The 20,518-nt window shown below is 45.1% G+C and overlaps 1 protein-coding gene across 4 annotated transcripts in view; it reads left to right on the forward strand.

The window, feature by feature from the left end:
• LOC140722586 (uncharacterized) overlaps window positions 1-10,482 on the forward strand; it is a 50,471-nt gene extending 39,989 nt beyond the window's left edge. For 3 of the 4 annotated variants that reach the window (XM_073037301.1, XM_073037302.1, XM_073037303.1), the window contains exons 4-5: window positions 5,036-6,452; window positions 9,382-10,482. In XM_073037301.1, coding sequence (XP_072893402.1) covers window positions 5,442-6,452; window positions 9,382-9,639 — 1,269 coding nt within the window. In that variant the 5' untranslated portion in view covers window positions 5,036-5,441 and the 3' untranslated portion in view covers window positions 9,640-10,482. The remainder of the gene's footprint in view (window positions 1-5,035; window positions 6,453-9,381) is intronic. The other variant, XM_073037304.1, reaches the window with a different exon arrangement.
• The last annotated feature ends 10,036 nt before the right edge of the window (window positions 10,483-20,518 follow it).

The raw sequence follows: 20,518 nt of genomic DNA on the forward strand, positions 1-20,518 counted from the left end.
AATTAGTGTATGGGAACACTTTGTGTCTAGTGATCATAATGCCATGAGATTCCAAGAAAATATGGAAAAACAGAGGCCTGGACCTCTCTTGAGATTTTAAATTGGAGAAATATCAATTTTATGGTATTTGCAAGGATTTGACAGGTGTGGACTGGGACAGGCTGTTTTCTGGCAAAGGAGTACTTGGTGAGTGGGAGTTCTTCAGAAGTGAAATTTTGAGGGTGTAGAGTTTGTATGTGCCTACCAAAATAAAAGGTGAAAGGTAACTGGTGCAGGGAACCTTTGTTTTCAAGAGATATCGAGGCCCTGGATATTTTGTTCCTCTAAATTCTTCAGGCTGTTGGGTGCTACCAAGACACATTAATGACTACAATATTATATTTCCACACCCTGAGCTCATCTGACTTTCTTTAGTTGTCCTCTCCTGGTTTCTAAAAGCTTATTTGTCCTCTCTTTGGCTTTTTTGTTGGTTTTGGGTTCTCATTTCAGCCACGGTTGAGTCCTCCTGCCTTTCCAATGCTTCCACTTCGTTGGGATGTAGTGATCACTCAGGTCCCGAGTTGCTCCCAGAAACTCCATCCATTGCTGCTCCATCGTCACTCCTACCAGATTCCCCTTCCAGTCAGGTTTGGCCAGCTTCTCTGTCACAGAAATGTGGAGAAGGTCAGAACAGAAACATGCCCACTCTGGACAAACAGAATGGTGACCTATACGGGACTCAAAATAGATGGGGGAGGTTTTAAATAGTTGTTTTGCATCCGTATTTGCTCAGGAGATGGACACAGAGTCGATAGAAGTGAGACAAATCAGCATCAACTTCATGGACCCTGTACAGATTACAGAGGTGGAGGTGTTTGCTGTCTTAAGGCAAATTATCATGGATCAATCCCCAGGGCCTGACAAGTTGTTCCCCAGGACCCTGCGGAAGACAAGTGCAGAAATTGTGGGGGCCCAAGCACAGATATTTAAATCATCCTTAGTGACAGGTGAGATACTGGAGGATTGGAGGACAGCCAAGGTTGTTCTGCTGTTCAAGAAAGGCTCTAAGGATAAATGAGAAAACTTTATGTTAGTGAGCTTGACATCAGTAGTGGGAAAGTTATTAGAACATATGTGCAGGAACCGGATATGTAAATATTTGGATAGATGTGGACAGATTAAGGATAGACAGCATGGTTTTGTGCATGGTAGGTCATGTCTAGCCAATCTTATAGAGTCTCTGGAGAAAGCTATCAGGAAAGTGGATGAAGGCAAGGCAGCTGATGTTTTCTACATGGGCCCACACTTGACAAAGTCACATATGGGAGGTTGGTTCAGTCACTCAGCATTCAAGATGAGACAGTCAATTGGATGAGGCAATGGTTTTGGGAAAGGTACACTGCAACCGGAGTTTCTCCGGTTAGCGGACGATTTCCCTCCGTGCCTCTCTGGCGTCGTGGGGGTACGCTGCAACCGGAGTTTCTCCGGTTAGCGGACGATTTCCCTCCGTGCCTCTCTGGCGTCGTGGGGGTACGCTGCAACCGGAGTTTCTCCGGTTAGCGGACGATTTCCCTCCGTGCCTCTCTGGCGTCGTGGGGGTACGCTGCAACCGGAGTTTCTCCGGTTAGCGGACGATTTCCCTCCGTGCCTCTCTGGCGTCGTGGGGGTACGCTGCAACCGGAGTTTCTCCGGTTAGCGGACGATTTCCCTCCGTGCCTCTCTGGCGTCGTGGGGGTACGCTGCAACCGGAGTTTCTCCGGTTAGCGGACGATTTCCCTCCGTGCCTCTCTGGCGTCGTGGGGGTACGCTGCAACCGGAGTTTCTCCGGTTAGCGGACGATTTCCCTCCGTGCCTCTCTGGCGTCGTGGGGGTACGCTGCAACCGGAGTTTCTCCGGTTAGCGGACGATTTCCCTCCGTGCCTCTCTGGCGTCGTGGGGGTACGCTGCAACCGGAGTTTCTCCGGTTAGCGGACGATTTCCCTCCGTGCCTCTCTGGCGTCGTGGGGGTACGCTGCAACCGGAGTTTCTCCGGTTAGCGGACGATTTCCCTCCGTGCCTCTCTGGCGTCGTGGGGGTACGCTGCAACCGGAGTTTCTCCGGTTAGCGGACGATTTCCCTCCGTGCCTCTCTGGCGTCGTGGGGGTACGCTGCAACCGGAGTTTCTCCGGTTAGCGGACGATTTCCCTCCAAGCCTCTCTGGCGTCGTGGGCAACCGCGTACGAGGCAAGTTACAGCAGAGGTTCCAAAGAAATCAGCAGCCCGTAACCCGGCATGGATGGAAAGTGTGCAGGGGAGCCGGCTGGATTCAAATTCAGGTTCATCCTGAAGTCCGGCACTGTTACAACCAGCCAGATCCGGAGATTTTTTTCCAATATTTTTATTGATTGTGTGTATATATATAAACTATCAAAAATGATAAAATGGTACCAAATACCGTATATTAGAAACACACTTATAATCATGAATACCCTATATTCATGTAAATTGACTTAAATCATAATATTGAAATCTTCTAATTTTATCATTATACAAAAAAAATCTAATCCGCTACCAACAAAAAGCTGCTTGGTAAAAAAAAGAAAAAAAAAGAAAAACGTCCTTATCATTATAAAGAAATAGATGATAATATGAGCCAACAGCCGTACGTAACAACAAATCAAATGCTTTGAAAATAATTCAAAAATGGTCCCCATTATGTTTGAAAGTCTTTGATTCAGAAATTGAACACCAAATCTTTTCGAAATTTAAGCATGACGTAACATCACGTAGCCACTGATCAGGTATGTCCAAAATCATATCTTGCCCTCCAACAATACCAAATAAGGCAGTCAAAGGATTAGGCTTAAAATTAACTTTAAAAAGTGCAGAAAAGCTTTGAAATACTTCCTTTCAGTACTTTTGAAGACTCGGCCATATCCGAAACATAAGAATCAATGAAGCTAATCCATAGTTGCATCTGTCACAATAGGGAGACATATCCAAATAAAAATGAGAGAGCTTATCCTTAGTCATATGGGCCCTATGGACTACTTTAAATTGTGGGAGGGAATGGCAGGCATATAACGATGAAGTATTAACCAATTTATAAATTTCATTCCAGGTTCCTCAGAGATTGAAGTCTGCAAATCTTGTTCCCAGAGATTTTTAATTTTGTCTAAAGGAACATTTCTCATTCTCAACAGCATGCCATAAATATTGGATATTGAACCATTCTGAAAAGGTTTCAGATTAAAAATTACATCTAATAAATTCTTATCTGGACTTTTTGGAAATGTATGCAATTGAGACTGCAGAAATTCCCTAATTTGCAGTTAAAAAAAAAAGTTTTTTGGTAAGCTATATTTAGCTGACAATTGCTCAAGCGAAAAGATTTCCTCCAACTAACAAATCCTGGAAGCATTTAATACCCAGTCTATCCCATTCTTTAAAAACTACATCGATCAAAAAGGTTTAAAAAATAGCTAGAAAAAATAGGACTTGATAGAGAATGTCTCATTAAAACAAAATATTTTCTAAATTGTATCCAAATCCTCAAAGTATGTTTAACTACCAAACTGTCAGTTAGTTTACTTAAAGATAAAGGAAGTGAAGATCCAAGAAGAGAAATAATAGAGAATTTATGAACAGAATTAGCTATAGAAACCCAAGCAGGACAGTCCTCATGATTAATATAGTATGACCAAAATGTGAGGTTTCCATATATTGCCTGCCCAGTAATAAAACATAAAATTTGGTAAAGCTAAACCTCCATTCTTTCTTGCTTTTTGAAAATGAAATTTATTTAGTCGAGAAAGTTTATGTTTCCATATATAGGAAGATAGGGTAGAGTCAAGAGAATCAAATAAGGATTGAGGAATAAAGACGGGTAAGGCCTGAAAAAGGTATATAAATTTAGGTAAGATTCATTTTAATAGAATTGATTTGGCCAATCAACGATAATGAAAGAGGCAATCATTTTGAAAGTGTCCGTTTAATGTAACCCGATAGAGTGAAAAAACTTCCTTTAAATAGTAGCTTATAAATCTTAGTAATTATTACACCAAAATAGGTTAATTGATTTCTTACAGTTTTAAAAGGAAGGTTAGTATGAATGGGTACCAAATTATTCAAAGGAAGAAGTTCAGTCTTATGTAAATTTAGATTATATCCTAAAAATTGGCTGAAACAAGAAAGTAAAGAAAGCACAGAGGTTTCGACCTTAGAAATATAAAGTAGTAGGTCATCGGCATAGAACAAAACTTTGTGAATAATACCTCTCCTTAATATCCCAGCGATACAGTGAGATTCTCTAAAGGCAATAGCTAAGTGTTCTAAGGCCAGATCAAAGATCAAAGGACTCAAAGGACAACCTCAAAGGACCAGACTGGATTTATTAAAGATCAATATTCTCATTTCACTATTTGTTGTTTATTAAATGTCATTTATTCTCCTTCTAAAGAGACATTGGAATGTGTGACATCCTTAGGTGCTGAGAAGGCCTTTGATTGGGTTGAATGGAATTATCTATTTAAAACATCAGAAAATTTAATTTTGGGCCTGATTTTATTCAATGGTTTAAATTCCTTTATTTATATCCTTCTGCTCGGGTTTTAACTAATCTCAGAATTACAAACCATTTATCTCCAATGTGGAACTAAACAAGGTTAGGAGATATTTACATGGCATTAAGTCTATGGCACTTTAAATTAATAGTACTTAAAAGAAAATCCCAGCTGTATGTCAACAAAAAAGCTACTTGCGTGAGAGTGTTTCAGTTACTGTGGGGCTAGGCACCCATGCCGCTCAGGGGGAACGGGGAATATTACCAATGGAGAGAGTCAAACTGAGCCAAGTAACAGACTGGAGATGGCAGAAATGCCCCATACTTATAGCGCATCAGAGAGTTTGATGGTCATTCCAGATACCAACACTTTGCCCAGTTAGAAGGTGATTTCTCTCTCCAACTTGGGTTGAACCACACTGTAACAGTGTGATATCAGATCACTCGTTGGCAACTCAAGTGAGCTCATCTGAAATGTTGTCCTTCACCCACTGATGAATTTTTAAATCTTTTCAGGTTAAAAATGACAAGGAATTTGTCAATGGAAATTCAAACACAGCACACCAGTTTTGCTGTCTCGCTCTAGATATTTAAGAAGTGGAGCGAGGGATTCACTCGATCATCCTTCCTGCTCAGACTGTGGAGAGGGATTCACTCGGTCATCTGACCAACTGGCACGCCCATCATTTTACACAAGGGAGAGGCCATTCACCTGCTCAGACAGTGGGAGTGCATTCACTCGGTCATCTCATCTGAAGGTATATCAGCAAGTTCACACTGGGCAAGGCCATTCACCTGTTCTGTGAGTGAGAAGGGGTTCAGTCGGTCTTCCCACCTGTGGACACACCAGTCAGATCACACTGGGCAAAGGTTGCTCATCTGCTGAATTTGTGGGAAAGTATTCACTCGGTCATCTGATCTAATGGCTCACCTGCGAGTTCACACTGGGGAGAAGCCGTTCACCTGCTCGGACTGTGGGAAGAGATTCACTCGGTCATCCCATCTGAAGGTACATCAGTTAGTTCACACTGGGGAGAGGCCATTCACCTGCTCAGACTGTGGGAAAGGATTCACTCGGTCATCTGATCTAATGGCTCACCAGCGAGTTCACACTGGGGAGAGGCCATTCACCTGCTCAGACTGTGGGAAAGGATTCACTCGGTCATCTGATCTAATGGCTCACCAGCGAGTTCACACTGGAGAGAGGCCATTCACCTGCTCAGACTGTGGGAAGGGATTCACTCGGTCATCCCATCTGAAGGTACATCAGTTAGTTCACACTGGGGAGAGGCCATTCACCTGCTCAGACTGTGGGAAAGGATTCACTCGGTCATCCCAACTGAAGGTACATCAGTTAGTTCACACTGGGGAGAAGCCATTCACCTGCTCAGTCTGTGGGAAGGGATTCACTGATCCATCCAAACTACAGAGACATCAGCGAGTTCACACTGGGGAGAAGCCGTTCACCTGCTCAGACTGTGGGAAGGGATTCACTCGGTCATGTAAACTGAAGTTACATCAGCGAGTTCACGCTGGGGAGAGGCCATTCAGCTGCTCAGTCTGTGGGAAGGGATTCACTCAGTCATCTGACCTACTGGTACATCAGCGAGTTCACACTGGAGAGAGGCCATTCACCTGCTACGAATGTGGGAAGGGATTCACTCGGTCATTTGAACTGAAGGTACATCAGAGAGTTCACACTGGAGAGAGGCCATTCACCTGCTCAGACTGTGGGAAGAGATTCACTCTGTCATCTACCCTACTGGTACACCAGCGAGTTCACACTGGGGAGAAGCCATTCACCTGCTCAGAATGTGGGAAGGGATTCACTCGGTCGTTTGAACTGAAGGTACATCAGAGAGTTCACACTGGAGAGAGGCCATTCACCTGCTCAGACTGTGGGAAGGGATTCACTCGGTCATCCCATCTGAAGGTACATCAGTTAGTTCACACTGGGCAGAAGCCATTCACCTGCTCAGACTGTGGGAAGGGATTCACTCGGTCATGTAAACTGAAGTTACATCAGCGAGTTCACGCTGGGGAGAGGCCATTCAGCTGCTCAGAATGTGGGAAGGGATTCACTCGGTCATTTGAACTGAAGGTACATCAGAGAGTTCACACTGGAGAGAGGCCATTCACCTGCTCAGAATGTGGGAAGGGATTCACTCGGTCATTTGAACTGAAGGTACATCAGAGAGTTCACACTGGAGAGAGGCCATTCACCTGCTCAGAATGTGGGAAGGGATTCACTCGGTCATCTGACCTACTGGTACATCAGCGAGTTCACACTGGGGAGAGGCCATTCACCTGCTCAGAATGTGGGAAGGGATTCACTCGGTCATCTGACCTACTGGTACATCAGCGAGTTCACACTGGGGAGAGGCCATTCACCTGCTCAGAATGTGGGAAAGGATTCACTCTGTCATCTACCCTACTGGTACATCAGCGAGTTCACACAAGGGAGTGGCCATTCACCTGCTCAGAATGTGGGAAGGGATTCATTCGGTCATCTGACCTACTGGGACACCAGTCAGTTCACACTGGGTAGAGGCTGATCACCTACTTAGACTCTGGGAGGAGATTCTCTCAGTCATCTCAACTTTATGTGCATCATTGAGTTCACACTGGGGAGGGGCCGTTCACCTGCTGTGAATGTGGGGAAGGATTCACTCAGTAATCTAACCTTGTGACACAGTACTGGATTCACACTGGGGAGAAACTTTAAATAAGCTGCATGCTGGATATTTGTCCATCACCATTGCTGAATGCAATTTCAAGAGTGACTCATAAATTATTGCTGCTGATCACCACACCCAGTTCTGCACCCTGGTCACTGGGCATGGGAGGAGTTTCTTCTGCTGCACATTCACATTTAATGGGACTGGAGTTTAATATTCTGGATCTGAGAGAAGTAAGTCAGTTCTATTTTAAACTCTGTCTCCAGTACTTGGTGAATTTATAACACACCTAGCGTACAGTAGAGTGTCAACTCAGGCCGGCTGGATCCTGCCAGTGGTTCTGTTCCAGGACAGTCCTTTTCATTTTTTCAATTTTATTATTGATTTCCAGTAAAAAAATACAAATCAGTGGAGAGGTTTAGCAAACAGATAATACAAAAGACATAAACAGCAATAAAGAAAAGTATATATTGTCAAAGTCAGATAGGTTTAATGTTATGCTGTTATATATACAGTGTAATCAAAAAAACACAACTCTTAACAAATCGTTAAAAAAATTGGAAAATGTTATTTATATGCAGAAAAAAAACAGTAAACTAAATAAGAAAAGAGATTGGGCAGTCCAATTGAGGATAGAATTAGAAGAAAAACAAACTGTAAAGGCACCCTTCCAGTCACCTCCAAACCTTCACAGATGAGGATTTTCCCTAAAGAGAATAAAGAAAAAATAAATTAAATGATATGAAAATATTGAATAAAGGGTCACCAGACTTGCTCAAAATTAAAAGATGTATCAAACGTCCAGCTTCTAATTTTCTCCAAGCTTAGATATGACATAATGGAGGTGAGCCAATAGAAAACAGTAGAGGATTAGATTCTTTCCAATATAACAAGATAGTACTCCTAGTCAGTAAAGTTGAAAAGGCAGAATTTGCCTTTTCATGTTGAGCAGAAGCAGATACTCTCCCTATTTCCTCTGGAATAATCCCAAAAATTGCCGTAAGAGAAATTGGGTTGAACATCCACATCTATAACTTTAGATAATATTCTAAACACATCTCTTAGAGCAGCTACTTCTACGTTATATCTGTCACAAATAGTGCTTATATTAGGAAATATATGCGCCAATTTATCTTTAGACATATTGGCCCTAAGTACTATCTTAAACTGAATAGAGAGTCAACTCAGGCCTGCTGGACCCTGCCAGTGATTCTGTCCCACGACAGTCCTTTTAAATCCTCCCCTGTTGTTCACCTCTTGTTCCCCCTGTGGGACGGGTTCCAAACAGTCACCACTCTGTGGGTGAAAAGGTTCCCCTTGAATTTTCTCCAGACTGAAGAAGTTGTGCTGACTGCAGTTCTGTCTGAGATGTTCTTTGCCCCTGAAATCTCTGAGCTGAGGAAGAATGACATTTGGATTTACTCTCCTTATTCATGGCTCATTTCCACATTATGGGTCATTTTCCCTGCTTCTAAAGGGTTGTTAGAAAACACCACTGTCCTCTAAAGACTGAAAGCAGAATGCGAAAACATTGGTTGGATGTTCAAAGGAGCAGGGTCAGAAACCAGAGGTGAGTCTGCACAGGGCAGAGTTTGGGGCTCTGGACGATGGTCGAGGTAAGAACGTATGATGAGGAGAAGGAAATCAGCAGCGGGGTGTGGCAATGAATGACAGAGTAGCAACATTTGGAAGCTGATTTACAGAGAAAATCATTTGTTTGTCTGACTAATGACACAAACAATACCTGTGGTGAGGTGCTCCACTGGTCAGGGAACGTGTGTGTTCAGAATTGTTATATCTATCGAGGGATTTGCTTGTTTATCCTGTAATATTATATCCGGATGGTTATTATGGATTGTCCTATCTGTAATAATGTATCAATTATCATATAAATTGTGAGATTTTGACTAAGTGGATCAGGCTGGAATTTATTGTACCTTAATTAGGTTAACATGGTCATTCATCCGTTTGTATTTTAAAGCAAGATTTTGGTGAATGATATTTGCCACTTGATTGCAGCTGTATAATTAATCAGATTGAGTTCAACTGTCGCAGGATCCTGGAATGTGTTGGATTGTGTCTGGTATCTCTTAGCATTTTCTGCATTGATTGCCTTGTTTGTATTGTATGTATTTGTGATTTTCTTCCCCTTTTGCTAACCACCTTGTCCTGTATTTCTGCAAGGAACCCCTCTGTTTCTGGGAAGAGGTCTCCAACTCTCAGTCCAGGTGCTCGGTGCTTCCTTGTCAACATCTATTCTGCTCAGATCATTGGGATGTCTCCCATGGAAGGTCATTCTCATTCCACTGGTTAATGTTTTCTTCCACAGTGATGATTTGTTTTTCTGAGGTAGCATCTCATTTAAGTTTTCTGGTCTGTATTTCTTTTCACAATTGCATGTACACATATGGAGTGCTGAATCGTGTTCAAATTCAACTGTAATCCAAGATGGCGGCGCGACGGAGCTTGCAGCGGCCATTCCGGAGCTGATTATCTGTTATTTGTGAAGCGGGGTGCCGTGCGCAATCAGAATCGGATGAAAAACGGACGTGGGAGCACGGAGGAACATCTGGAAATCTCCAGGAAGACCTTCTTCGTTACTGCTGCTGCTGTGAGATCCGGGACTCAGCTGGGAAGAACAGGCCCCCATTCCTCTGGGTCGCGTTGGCGGGGCCGTCTTAATACGCTCGGCAGAGGATGGTGCTCGGAGAAGCTGTGCCGGAGGGGATGGTCGGAGGCGCGGAGGTTCGCCGGACATGGAGTCCGCTGCGGTCAGGTCGCTTTCACTGTGTGTTGTGTCTGCGAGGCTGAGTCGGGCGGCGCCGTGGAAGTCCATAGCGGGAGTATTCCCTTCTGCTGCCTGCGTGGGATGACGAGTCTATCGGGACCCTGAGAACTTGTGGAAACTGTGTGGTGGTTTCTTTTGAACTTATAGTCTTTTAACATCTTTGGACTATTTTTACTGTGCCCATGGTCTGTTTTTTTTTAATGAATTATGCTATTGTTTGCACTGCTGTAACTACGTGGTTTCGTGCAGGTTTTGTAGCTTTAGTTTTTGGTCTTGTTTTGTCTGGTAGGTTTGGAGCTCCTTTCGGGGTAACGTGCTAAGACAGTAGTGCAATATTAATACGCAGCATTCTCTCCGGACCCTGGATTGGGGATTGCCAAACGTTATGTGGATTTTCTGGTGTAGTCTGTTTTGTCATGTGCTTTTGTGATATCATTCTGGAGGAACGTTGTCTCATTTTTTTTAACTGCATTGCATTTGTGGTTTCTAAATGACAAATAAACTGAATCTGAATATAATAACGTGTTTTGATTTACTTTGTTTATCTGTGCGTGGCTCATCGGAGGATGCTGTCCTTTCTTTCATAAGTAGTTGTGTGTTCTGTGTGTTGTTTGTGCTGCTGTTCTTTACAACCCGGCTCGGAGAAACCTTGTCTAGTTTGTCGGTGTGCATGTGTGTTATTAAATGACAGTAAACTCGACTGGAGGTAGCTAGGCCACACCAACCTCCGAGAAAAACATAGACTGACTGTCCAAACCATGTCCAAACAAAAGAAAGGTGAGGAATCTCAGAGTCTATATCCTCACCTAGACAGCCTGTGCCCAGGCAGGAATCGGGTCTGGACAAAGTTTTCCCGTCTTTGTGACTCCTTTCCTTGACGCCACTCCTTCTAACAGGCATTCACGCTCTCCCTCCCTCCGAACATTATTCACCACCATCACCCTCGCTCTGTCTCTCTGACATCCAACCGCCATCCCTGTGGATGAAATTTCTGAATATAAGGTTTACAGGGCTGTATGTTGCTTAAGCTTTGTGAGATTGTGGACTTCTGCGTTTTCCACGAAATAATATCGTGCCTGTCACTGCTGTTCCTCAGAACCATAATACAGCTGCGCAAATGACATGAGTTTAACAATAAATCATGAAAATAAACATTGTGAACTAACTCCATTGTTCTGCTAAGATTTCACACACCTCTCTGCTACTAGATATAAAGAGAAGCATTATACTTGTACCTTAGAGTTCCACGCATGTGGACTCTCCGTGATAGCATGTTAAATAAAAGATTTGCCAACTGAACTTGATTCTTTAACATCTCTGACAATTTGCCTTAGTTAAGCAGGATGCCAACAAAATGGTTTCAAGCGATGGAGTAACTGTGGGTGGGAATGGCAACTTCGAGTTAGCTACCCGTTGGGTGATCCGCTTTGAGCCTCCTGGCCCATGACCGGGTAGAAAGGACGGCATCGGCAAGATCAAGTAGGAAAGACCGCAGTATTATGTGAAGTATTGTTGGAAGTAAGGACGTGAGGATCCGGATCCTAGTCCCACCCAAGATGTTTTCCGATTAGTAAACAATAAATAAGTCTGCAAGAGGCGAACGGAACGAAATGTCGTTCACGCTTGTGCTTGTGACTGATTGTCTTTCCCTTGCGGGACCAGGTAAGTAGATTGAAGGCGGATGGGAAGCAGTGACAGTAAAGTTGATCAGGAATGCGGGGGAGAGAGTTTCCTGTAAAGATAATGATGAAAACCAGGTAAGTAGATTGAAGGAAGATGGTAAGTAATGATAGTAAAGATTGCTGACAGAAATGCGAGGTGAGTTTTCTCTGTAAAGGTAAAGAAAAAAAATGAGAAAGTTGCGCCGGCAGATTGAACGAGTAGCGAAATCCCGGGGAGAGCCGCTGGTGCCGCCAATCTCCACTGCTGATGATGGCTAGTTGGAAAGTGGATATACTAGACATGTGATTTCTTTTACCAGTGACTTGTGTGGTTGGACACAAGGACGGAGGCTCTATGGGAGTCTTTTGAGATAAAGAAAATTAAATATTTTAAACAAGATACTGTTAGAGGAGACGGAGACTCTACGCGGGATTTAATAAAGTGTTTTGATTTATGCAATTGACTTTGTTATTTTGAGCCTGGTCAACGGAGGATGTTGTCTTTGTTTTTCTAAGTATCTGTGGGTTGTGAGTGCCCTGGGTCGGGGAAACGAAACGTTGTTTCGCTAAATGACAATAACCTTGACTTGACTTGAGAAAAGGCTGGAGGTAGCTCAGCGACATCAGTCTCCGAAACCAATAAATAGACCGACTCTGCAGAAGACGTCCGAACAGAAGAACCGGGAGGTGTCTCAAGGCTTATATCCTCACCTAGAGAGTCTGAGAGAGCCCGAGCCCGCCCCGGATTCAGATCTGATCGAAGTTTCAATGTTCGCAGAAGCTGTACGACAGAATCAAACACCCCGACCCGCCTTATAACGCCCAGGCAACCGAAGCCGACGAGCAGAAGGGGGATAAACTGCAAGACAAAGAACTATCCAAGGATAGATGAGCCCATTTTCAGGGTCGCTTGTCCACTGGCGGAAAGGACTAAAAATCAAACTAGACACGAATATAATTTGCGTATTTAACCAGGAAACGGGAAGCGAATCAGAATAGATCCTGTTTCACACTATCCAAAACAAAATGATTGCCCCGTCACGGTAATCCGGCCGCTGGCCCTGTCCGAGATTCAGGCTATGGGACAAATTGTAAGATTTATAACTCCTTGCCTGGAAATGGTCAGATGTTATTGAAAGTGGTGCGTGGGACCGACTTGGACTGCAGTGCAAGGACATTTTGAAGTCGGCAGAGGAATAAAGTGAGAAACAATAATGATGGAGATAACGTTACTAATGGAAAGTGGTTACAGGGCACCGTGTAAGGTTGCCATTATGGGGAAGCCATAGTGATTTTGAAGAGGTTGTCAGGTGCAGACAAAAAACAGGAGAAAATATGACTGACTGTGCTTCTCGTTTCCTTGACACATGGGAATCATCTGCTGGAATAGACTTGCAGGACAACTCTGCGCTACCGTGCAGATAGTCCAGACATTCTTAAACTGCCGAACGACGCTTATTATCTACGGCAGTGTATTCCGACATGCCGACCTCTGATTCATTTCCATCGCACCGTCCGATACACTGAAACATCTCAGCCGAGCGATCACCAGAAGCTCCTTTCCGTGACTAACAGAGCAGAAACTCTTTCTTTAACAGGACGCAACTATTATGGTCCAGAAGACACAGTGGCAGAACTGTTTATGAGTGAAGAACAGAATGAGCGGTTTAAATTGCCAAACGTAACCCCTCATGTCACCACAGCCATCAAACTCTCTGCAACTCCTGAACTACTCGGACCCGCGCTTCAGACTTTACAGGGTTAAACCTCACACAGTCTACATCACTGCCTAATTCTAACGCTACTCTACAACTTCATTCGGGATATTTAATCTTCGCCCTTTTCAGCGTGAAAACAAAGTTTTACCTGCTTGCTCCCCCTCCTTCGCCCGAGCGTGTCGTACACCTTTTGCTTTCGCAGTCTCCTCCCTCCCTGTGGTCGATACACAAGAACCATGTGGGATTGTACATTCCGCCCCACCACAGGAAGACCAATGCTGTTCCACCCTCTATACAGAAATATAATTTGTCACCGGAGGGGTCACTTCCCTCCCTGTGGTCGATACACAAGGACCATGTGGGATTGTACATTCCGCCCCACCACAGGAAGACCAATGCTGTTCCACCCTCTATACGGAAATATAATTTGTCACCGGAGGGGTCACCTCCCTCCCTGTGGTCGGTACACAAGGACCATGTGGGATTGTACATTCCGCCCCACCACAGGAAGACCAATGCTGTTCCACCCTCTATACGGAAATATAATTTGTCACCGGAGGGGTCACCTCCCTCCCTGTGGTCGATACACAAGAGCCATGTGGGATTGTACATTCCGCCCCACCACAGGAAGACCAATGCTGTTCCACCCTCTATACGGAAATATAATTTGTCACCGGAGGGGTCACCTCCCTCCCTGTGGTCGATACACAAGAACCATGTGGGATTGTACATTCCGCCCCACCACAGGAAGACCAATGCTGTTCCACCCTCTATCCGGAAATATAATTTGTCACCGGAGGGGTCACCTCCCTCCCTGTGGTCGATACACAAGGACCATGTGGGATTGTACATTCCGCCCCACCACAGGAAGACCAATGCTGTTCCACCCTCTATACGGAAATATAATTTGTCACCGGAGGGGTCACCTCCCTCCCTGTGGTCGATACACAAGAACCATGTGGGATTGTACATTCCGCCCCACCACAGGAAGACCAATGCTGTTCCACCCTCTATCCGGAAATATAATTTGTCACCGGAGGGGTCACCTCCCACCCTGTGGTCGGTACACAAGAACCATGTGGGATTGTACATTCCGCCCCACCACAGGAAGAACAATGCTGTTCCACCCTCTATCCGGAAATATAATTTGTCACCGGAGGGGTCACCTCCCACCCTGTGGTCGGTACACAAGAACCATGTGGGATTGTACATTCCGCCCCACCACAGGAAGAACAATGCTGTTCCACCCTCTATCCGGAAATATAATTTGTCACCGGAGGGGTCACCTCCCACCCTGTGGTCGGTACACAAGAACCATGTGGGATTGTACATTCCGCCCCACCACAGGAAGAACAATGCTGTTCCACCCTCTATCCGGAAATATAATTTGTCACCGGAGGGGTCACCTCCCACCCTGTGGTCGGTACACAAGAACCATGTGGGATTGTACATTCCGCCCCACCACAGGAAGAACAATGCTGTTCCACCCTCTATCCGGAAATATAATTTGTCACCGGAGGGGTCACTTCCCTCCCTGTGGTCAATACACAAGAACCATATGGGATTGTACATTCCGCCCCACCACAGGAAGACCAATGCTGTTCCACCCTCGATACGGAAATATAATTTGTCACCGGAGGGGTCACCTCCCTCTCTGTGGTCGATACACAAGAACCATGTGCGATTGTACATTCCGCCCCACCACAGGAAGACCAATGCTGTTCCACCCTCTATACGGAAATATAATTTGTCACCGGAGGGGTCACCTCCCTCCCTGGGGTCGATACACAAGAACCATGTGGGATTGTACATACCGCCCCACCACCGGAAGACCAATGCTGTTCCACCCTCTATACAGAAATATAATTTGTCACCGGAGGGGTCACCTCCCTCCCTGGGGTCGATACACAAGAACCATGTGGGATTGTACATACCGCCCCACCACCGGAAGACCAATGCTGTTCCACCCTCTATACGGAAATATAATTTGTCACCGGAGGGGTCACCTCCCTCCCTGTGGTCGATACACAAGAACCATGTGGGATTGTACATTCCGCCCCACCACAGGAAGACCAATGCTGTTCCACCCTCTATACGGAAATATAATTTGTCACCGGAGGCAGTGAAAGGTATGAAGCCTGGCATAGAAGCGCTGTTGGATCAGGAAGTGCTGCTCCCAACCTGTAGTCCCTGTAATTCCCCTGTTTCACCAATTCCAAACGCAAGTCGTGATAATGAGTGATTTTTTTTTACCAGACTTAAGGGAAATTAACAAGATAGTTGTACCTCTTGGTCACGTCGTGCCCGATGCTAACGTCATTCTCTCCATATTCCTACCGCATCTGTTGTTTTTCTGTTATAGACTCTGTTCTGCCTTTTTCTCCACCCCATTACACAAGGACAGTCAGTATTTGTTTGCTTTCACTTACAGTGCTGGACAGTGAACTCGGACCAGGGTGCATCATGGGTAAACTGGGAGCCCCTCGGTTTATGCCGCAGCAGTCACACGGGATTTAAGCGCCCAGCGGTTGCCAGGGGAAAGTAGAAATTTACAATCTGCCGATTATCACTCTCGGCCGAGCTAATTGCGAAAAAATGACATTGCGGTTTTATTGACAACCCTGGCTGAAAAGAGACAAAAGGTTTCCCTCAATAAACATCCCTCAATAAATGTCAGCCCACTCTACAGGATTTGGGAGACATGGTTTCTCAAGGAACGGAGCAAATTGCAAAGAACGAATTGCAGCTTTTATTAATGCGCCACCTCCCCGCACCCGAACTCAAATGCTTCCCGTTTTGTGAATGGTCAACTACTGTAGGCATTGGATTCCTGAATATCGAATGACGGAGACTCCTGGTCGACATTACCGAGCATGTCTGCCGAAATACAGTGGACTCAGGAAATGAACACAGCCTTTAATGCTCTTAACACCGTTTTGTCAACCGTCCCTGCTTTGGGCATATCTGACTATCCAGCTCCTTTCCAATTATTTGCAAATAAACACCAAGGGTTTGGTAGTGGCAATTTAGCACAACGACATCGGGGTCTATTATTCATTACAATTACCTCTATTTGTAAGAGGCATGCCTGTTTGTCTAAAATCTGTCGCCGACCCTGCAGTTGTGGTAGAAATGTCTAATCCTATTGTATTGGATCACCCTGATGAAGGGTCTGGGCCCGAAACGTCACTGTTTGCTCTTTTACACAGAGGCTGCCTGACCTGCTGAGTTCCTCCAGGATTTTTTGTCCATTACTTTGATTTCCAGCATCTGCAGATTTTCTCTTGTTTGTGATTGGACTCAGGCAACAGTCAACAACAGAAGGACATGTAGTGCATTGACACAACAAAGTTAACCCCGGGTCATTACCATCTCCGGATGCAATGGTCTTGTCATTTAATCTTGCCAGGCAGTTGTGTTGTAGTCAGTAAACCTCTCAAACTGATTGGGAGTTAAATTGACCAAGACTAGAATGCAGTCCCTTCCGATTCAAACTGTGATTGTGTTCACGGGGTGGGCGGAGATGGGACATAATCGTTACGTATCACTGGAACAGTCATGTATAATAAAGTGTTGAGTTACTAATGACTGGCGCGAGGCGCATAAATCTATTCTGCGCTCGAAAAGTTACCTGTCGGGTCAACTCTCACTTCCGTCAAACCCCGCAAGTGTAGAATCACCGAAGTTGTACAACGCTGATCGGTTGCAGGATAGACATCAGTGCGACGGAACTGGAAAAGCAACAGAGTGTTTACTGTTCGATCAGAGAGCGGCACTACATCGTTTAAAGTAATTCTGCGATAGTTCTCTGTGTGGCTTTCCGCATCAGATAACCACTGTAAAAGATACAGAGTCCGAATCCACAGACACGAGGTATTTGACATTTTTAACATGGTGATGAACGATAAGCACAGATGACTGAAATTGTAATGAACATTTAACCGACCGTACCTCACAAGCTGAGCGTTTCCATTAATTTGTGTCTGAATTCGGATTTCCAGTATCATTCTTTATTTTTCCCAAAAATCGATTACACTTGCAGATGGAGATCAGTTCGTTCAGAAAGAGAAAGAGAGAGAAAAAAGGGAGTTGATCCCTCCTGACTGAACAAACCCGGGGAAACACACGGAGGGCATCACCAGAACGAAGAATGAGATGTCACAGAGAGAATGAAAATAAAACGGGCGGGACCTGACTGGACCGTCCCGGACAGTTCCCGAGTTCTACAGAGCGGCCACCGGGTGAATTACCGCTGAGGCGCGTCTCACATATTTGGCAGGAATCCAATGAAGGACAATTTTCATATTTACGGGGTAGACAGCGAGTGAAATGTATCACCATTAAACGCATGCGTATTTCAGAGCGCTCAGTTGTTAGCCGTGGTTCTACATATCGGCAAGTGGACAGCTTATGGAGGAAAATGGCGATTGATTTAATTCTACTGCAGAAACCAGCTGGTCGCTCTACAATTTAACGAATTCAGTTAACAGTTTCAGCGGGTATTTCACCGCGTTCTTCAGCTCCTCTCTGAACTTGCTCTGAGTCACGGCGTAAATACATGTGTTGGTGCAGGAGCTGAGGATCTGCAGCATAGTCGCCGTGGAGTCTGCGATATAAATCGGAACCGCGACCGCGTAACGAGGGATGTTTGCAATCCGTATGTAAATATCAAATACTACCCGTGTTAACCACAGAAATATGAAACTACCGGTTATACTGAATAGTAAAACGACCGATTTCCTTCGGTTCTCCATCTCCGGGTCCTTGTCATTCTTTCCGTTGCTGCGGCCCCGGAGCCCCATCCGGACTTTATTAGCGGACAAAATTCGTCTGACCGTCAGAATATTGAACAATAAAATCAGAACAAACGGGAGACAAGGCATGAAAATGCGATGTATCATCTCAAGTGCGGCCCACGAGGGGGACGTAGAGAAACTCTCTTTGGTCACACTGCCATAGAAAACTCCATTAATTATCATCAAAGGCTCCAATGTAAAGTAGAAAGGGACACTTTCTAAACAGCCCAGAACACTCACTGTCCCGATAACCACAGCCGCCGTTCTTTCGGTGCAATATTTTGCTTTCAGCTTTTCACAACAAATGGCCACAAATCTGTCACAGGTGAACGCGACTGTCAGCCAGACAGAGACCCCGGTATTTGCTATGAGCAGGCAACGAACAACCCTGCAAACGGGAGTCCAATAGAGGAAGGAAGACCTAAAGTATATGAAAACAGTCCAGTTCAACAGAGGGTCCGAGATAACGACCAGGAGATCGGCCGCTGCCATTCCCAGCAGGTAGCGAGTGATGCATTTGGAGAGACCGCACTTTCCTCGGGACAGGATAACAATCGCCACCAGGTTAACTGCAAGAGAGAGGGAAGGAGGCAGAGACATTACTGACTACTCAGGAAAATCGAGCAGCAGTGTGACAGAATCAGATTAGTTCTTGTGTTTTGTTATCTGCCTCAGAGGGTAGAAACCGGACCAAGGACATATGGAGCGACTGAGAGTGTGCATTATCGGGGTGACAGAGACTTCCTGCGAGTTCTGTTAAATCTGGGTGAATTACCAAAACTGACGAGAGATGAGCTGCTTAAATGCCACCTCGGCCGCAGTAAGGGATGGGCATTAATTACCGGCATCACTGCCTCTGAGCCGCACAGGAATGAAATGAAATCCATATCGGCCGTTTCCGCTGCTCACATTTCTAAAATAAATGAACCACTTGCGTCGTTCAGTCACCCAGTCAGGCGATTCATAGGGACCTAAAAGAAGGACGGCTGTTTCCCACGGATGCAGTGTAGCCCTGTGTCCTCGTTTTCAGACATTTCAATTCATGATTATTCATCCACATCAAGGCAGCGAGAGGATCTCAGTCAAAGGCAGCATTTCGGATCCAATATGGAGTGCTGTCCGCTACGAAACCAATGGGATTAATATTGTCAGCGCCTTCCGCCCATGACTGAAATGCGGGGTCTGGACAGGTGGCTGTGGAAACAAGTAGCGAGAAAAACACTTCGGAACATAGGAGTTAACTATCAGTTTCTGCCGTTTGCAGGAGTAACAGCGGCTTACCGGGAATTCTAACGGCTGAAATAACCGGGTAGTAAATGTCTTCTATCCGCAAGGTTACTGGATATCCCATTTGAGTGACGCAGTGACCGCTATTGCTCTGAATTCCACAGCTCGGCAAGGCACTCTGGGCTGACGTACTGCAACAGGCTCTGATTTATACAAGTGATCGATCTCCAGTGACAAGGTCCCACCTCTGACTATTGTTATTGAACAAACAAATTACATCACCGGCAGTGTCTCAGGTGCAAATGTTGTGGGCATGTAACACAAACGCAATAATACCATTGGCATTCCCTCAATCAGATCCCTCTGCGATCTCTCTGCAATCTGACTGAGGTAATGCCAATAGTATTAATGGTTACATTATGTTACATGCAATTCGACCAAAATGTGTAATGAGACCAGTAAGTGAGCAATAATCGGCTCTGTTTACAAGTTTCCACAATAGTGTTGGCAGCGGTCCCGGCTGATCCTATTTTCCTACATGAAACTTTCACTTCGGTTCTCTTTCCACGAGCAATCGGGAATCGGTGTGTCCGGCATTTTTGACATTTTTCACTGTCACACCTACTGTTTCATCTACAAATAGACCTGTTTTCCTCTCAGTGTGCTGTGGATCCAGGGACACTCTCAGTCTCCCTCTGCAGACTTTCAGTTAATGTCATTCACTTTGTTTTTTTTTATTCAGCAGCTCCACTTCGGCCACTCAGGCAACAAACCCACCCCACCCCATCCACTTATGTGCTCCCGGATATAACACATCCCCGTTGTGTACACAGACACTCTGTCCAGTTCTCCAGCAGCCCTGGGCGATATCGATGTTTACATCATTTTGATCAGCCACCCCCGTGTAATGTTTATCTCCGACACCTTCTCTAAGTCTAGAGGTGTCGACGGTTCAGTCCATCTGTTAACTTATATTTTCCACATATGTAGTTCCTGTGTGTGTGTGTGTGTGTGTGTGTGTGTGTGTGTGTGTGTGTGTGTGTGTGTGTGTGTGTGTGTGTGTGTGTGTGTGGTGTGTGTGTGTGAGTGTGTGTGTGTGTGTGTATGTTTGTGTGTGTGTGTGTGGTACTG

Source organism: Hemitrygon akajei, unplaced genomic scaffold (assembly GCF_048418815.1).
Source record: "Hemitrygon akajei unplaced genomic scaffold, sHemAka1.3 Scf000080, whole genome shotgun sequence".
NCBI classification, from domain to species: Eukaryota; Metazoa; Chordata; class Chondrichthyes; order Myliobatiformes; family Dasyatidae; genus Hemitrygon; species Hemitrygon akajei.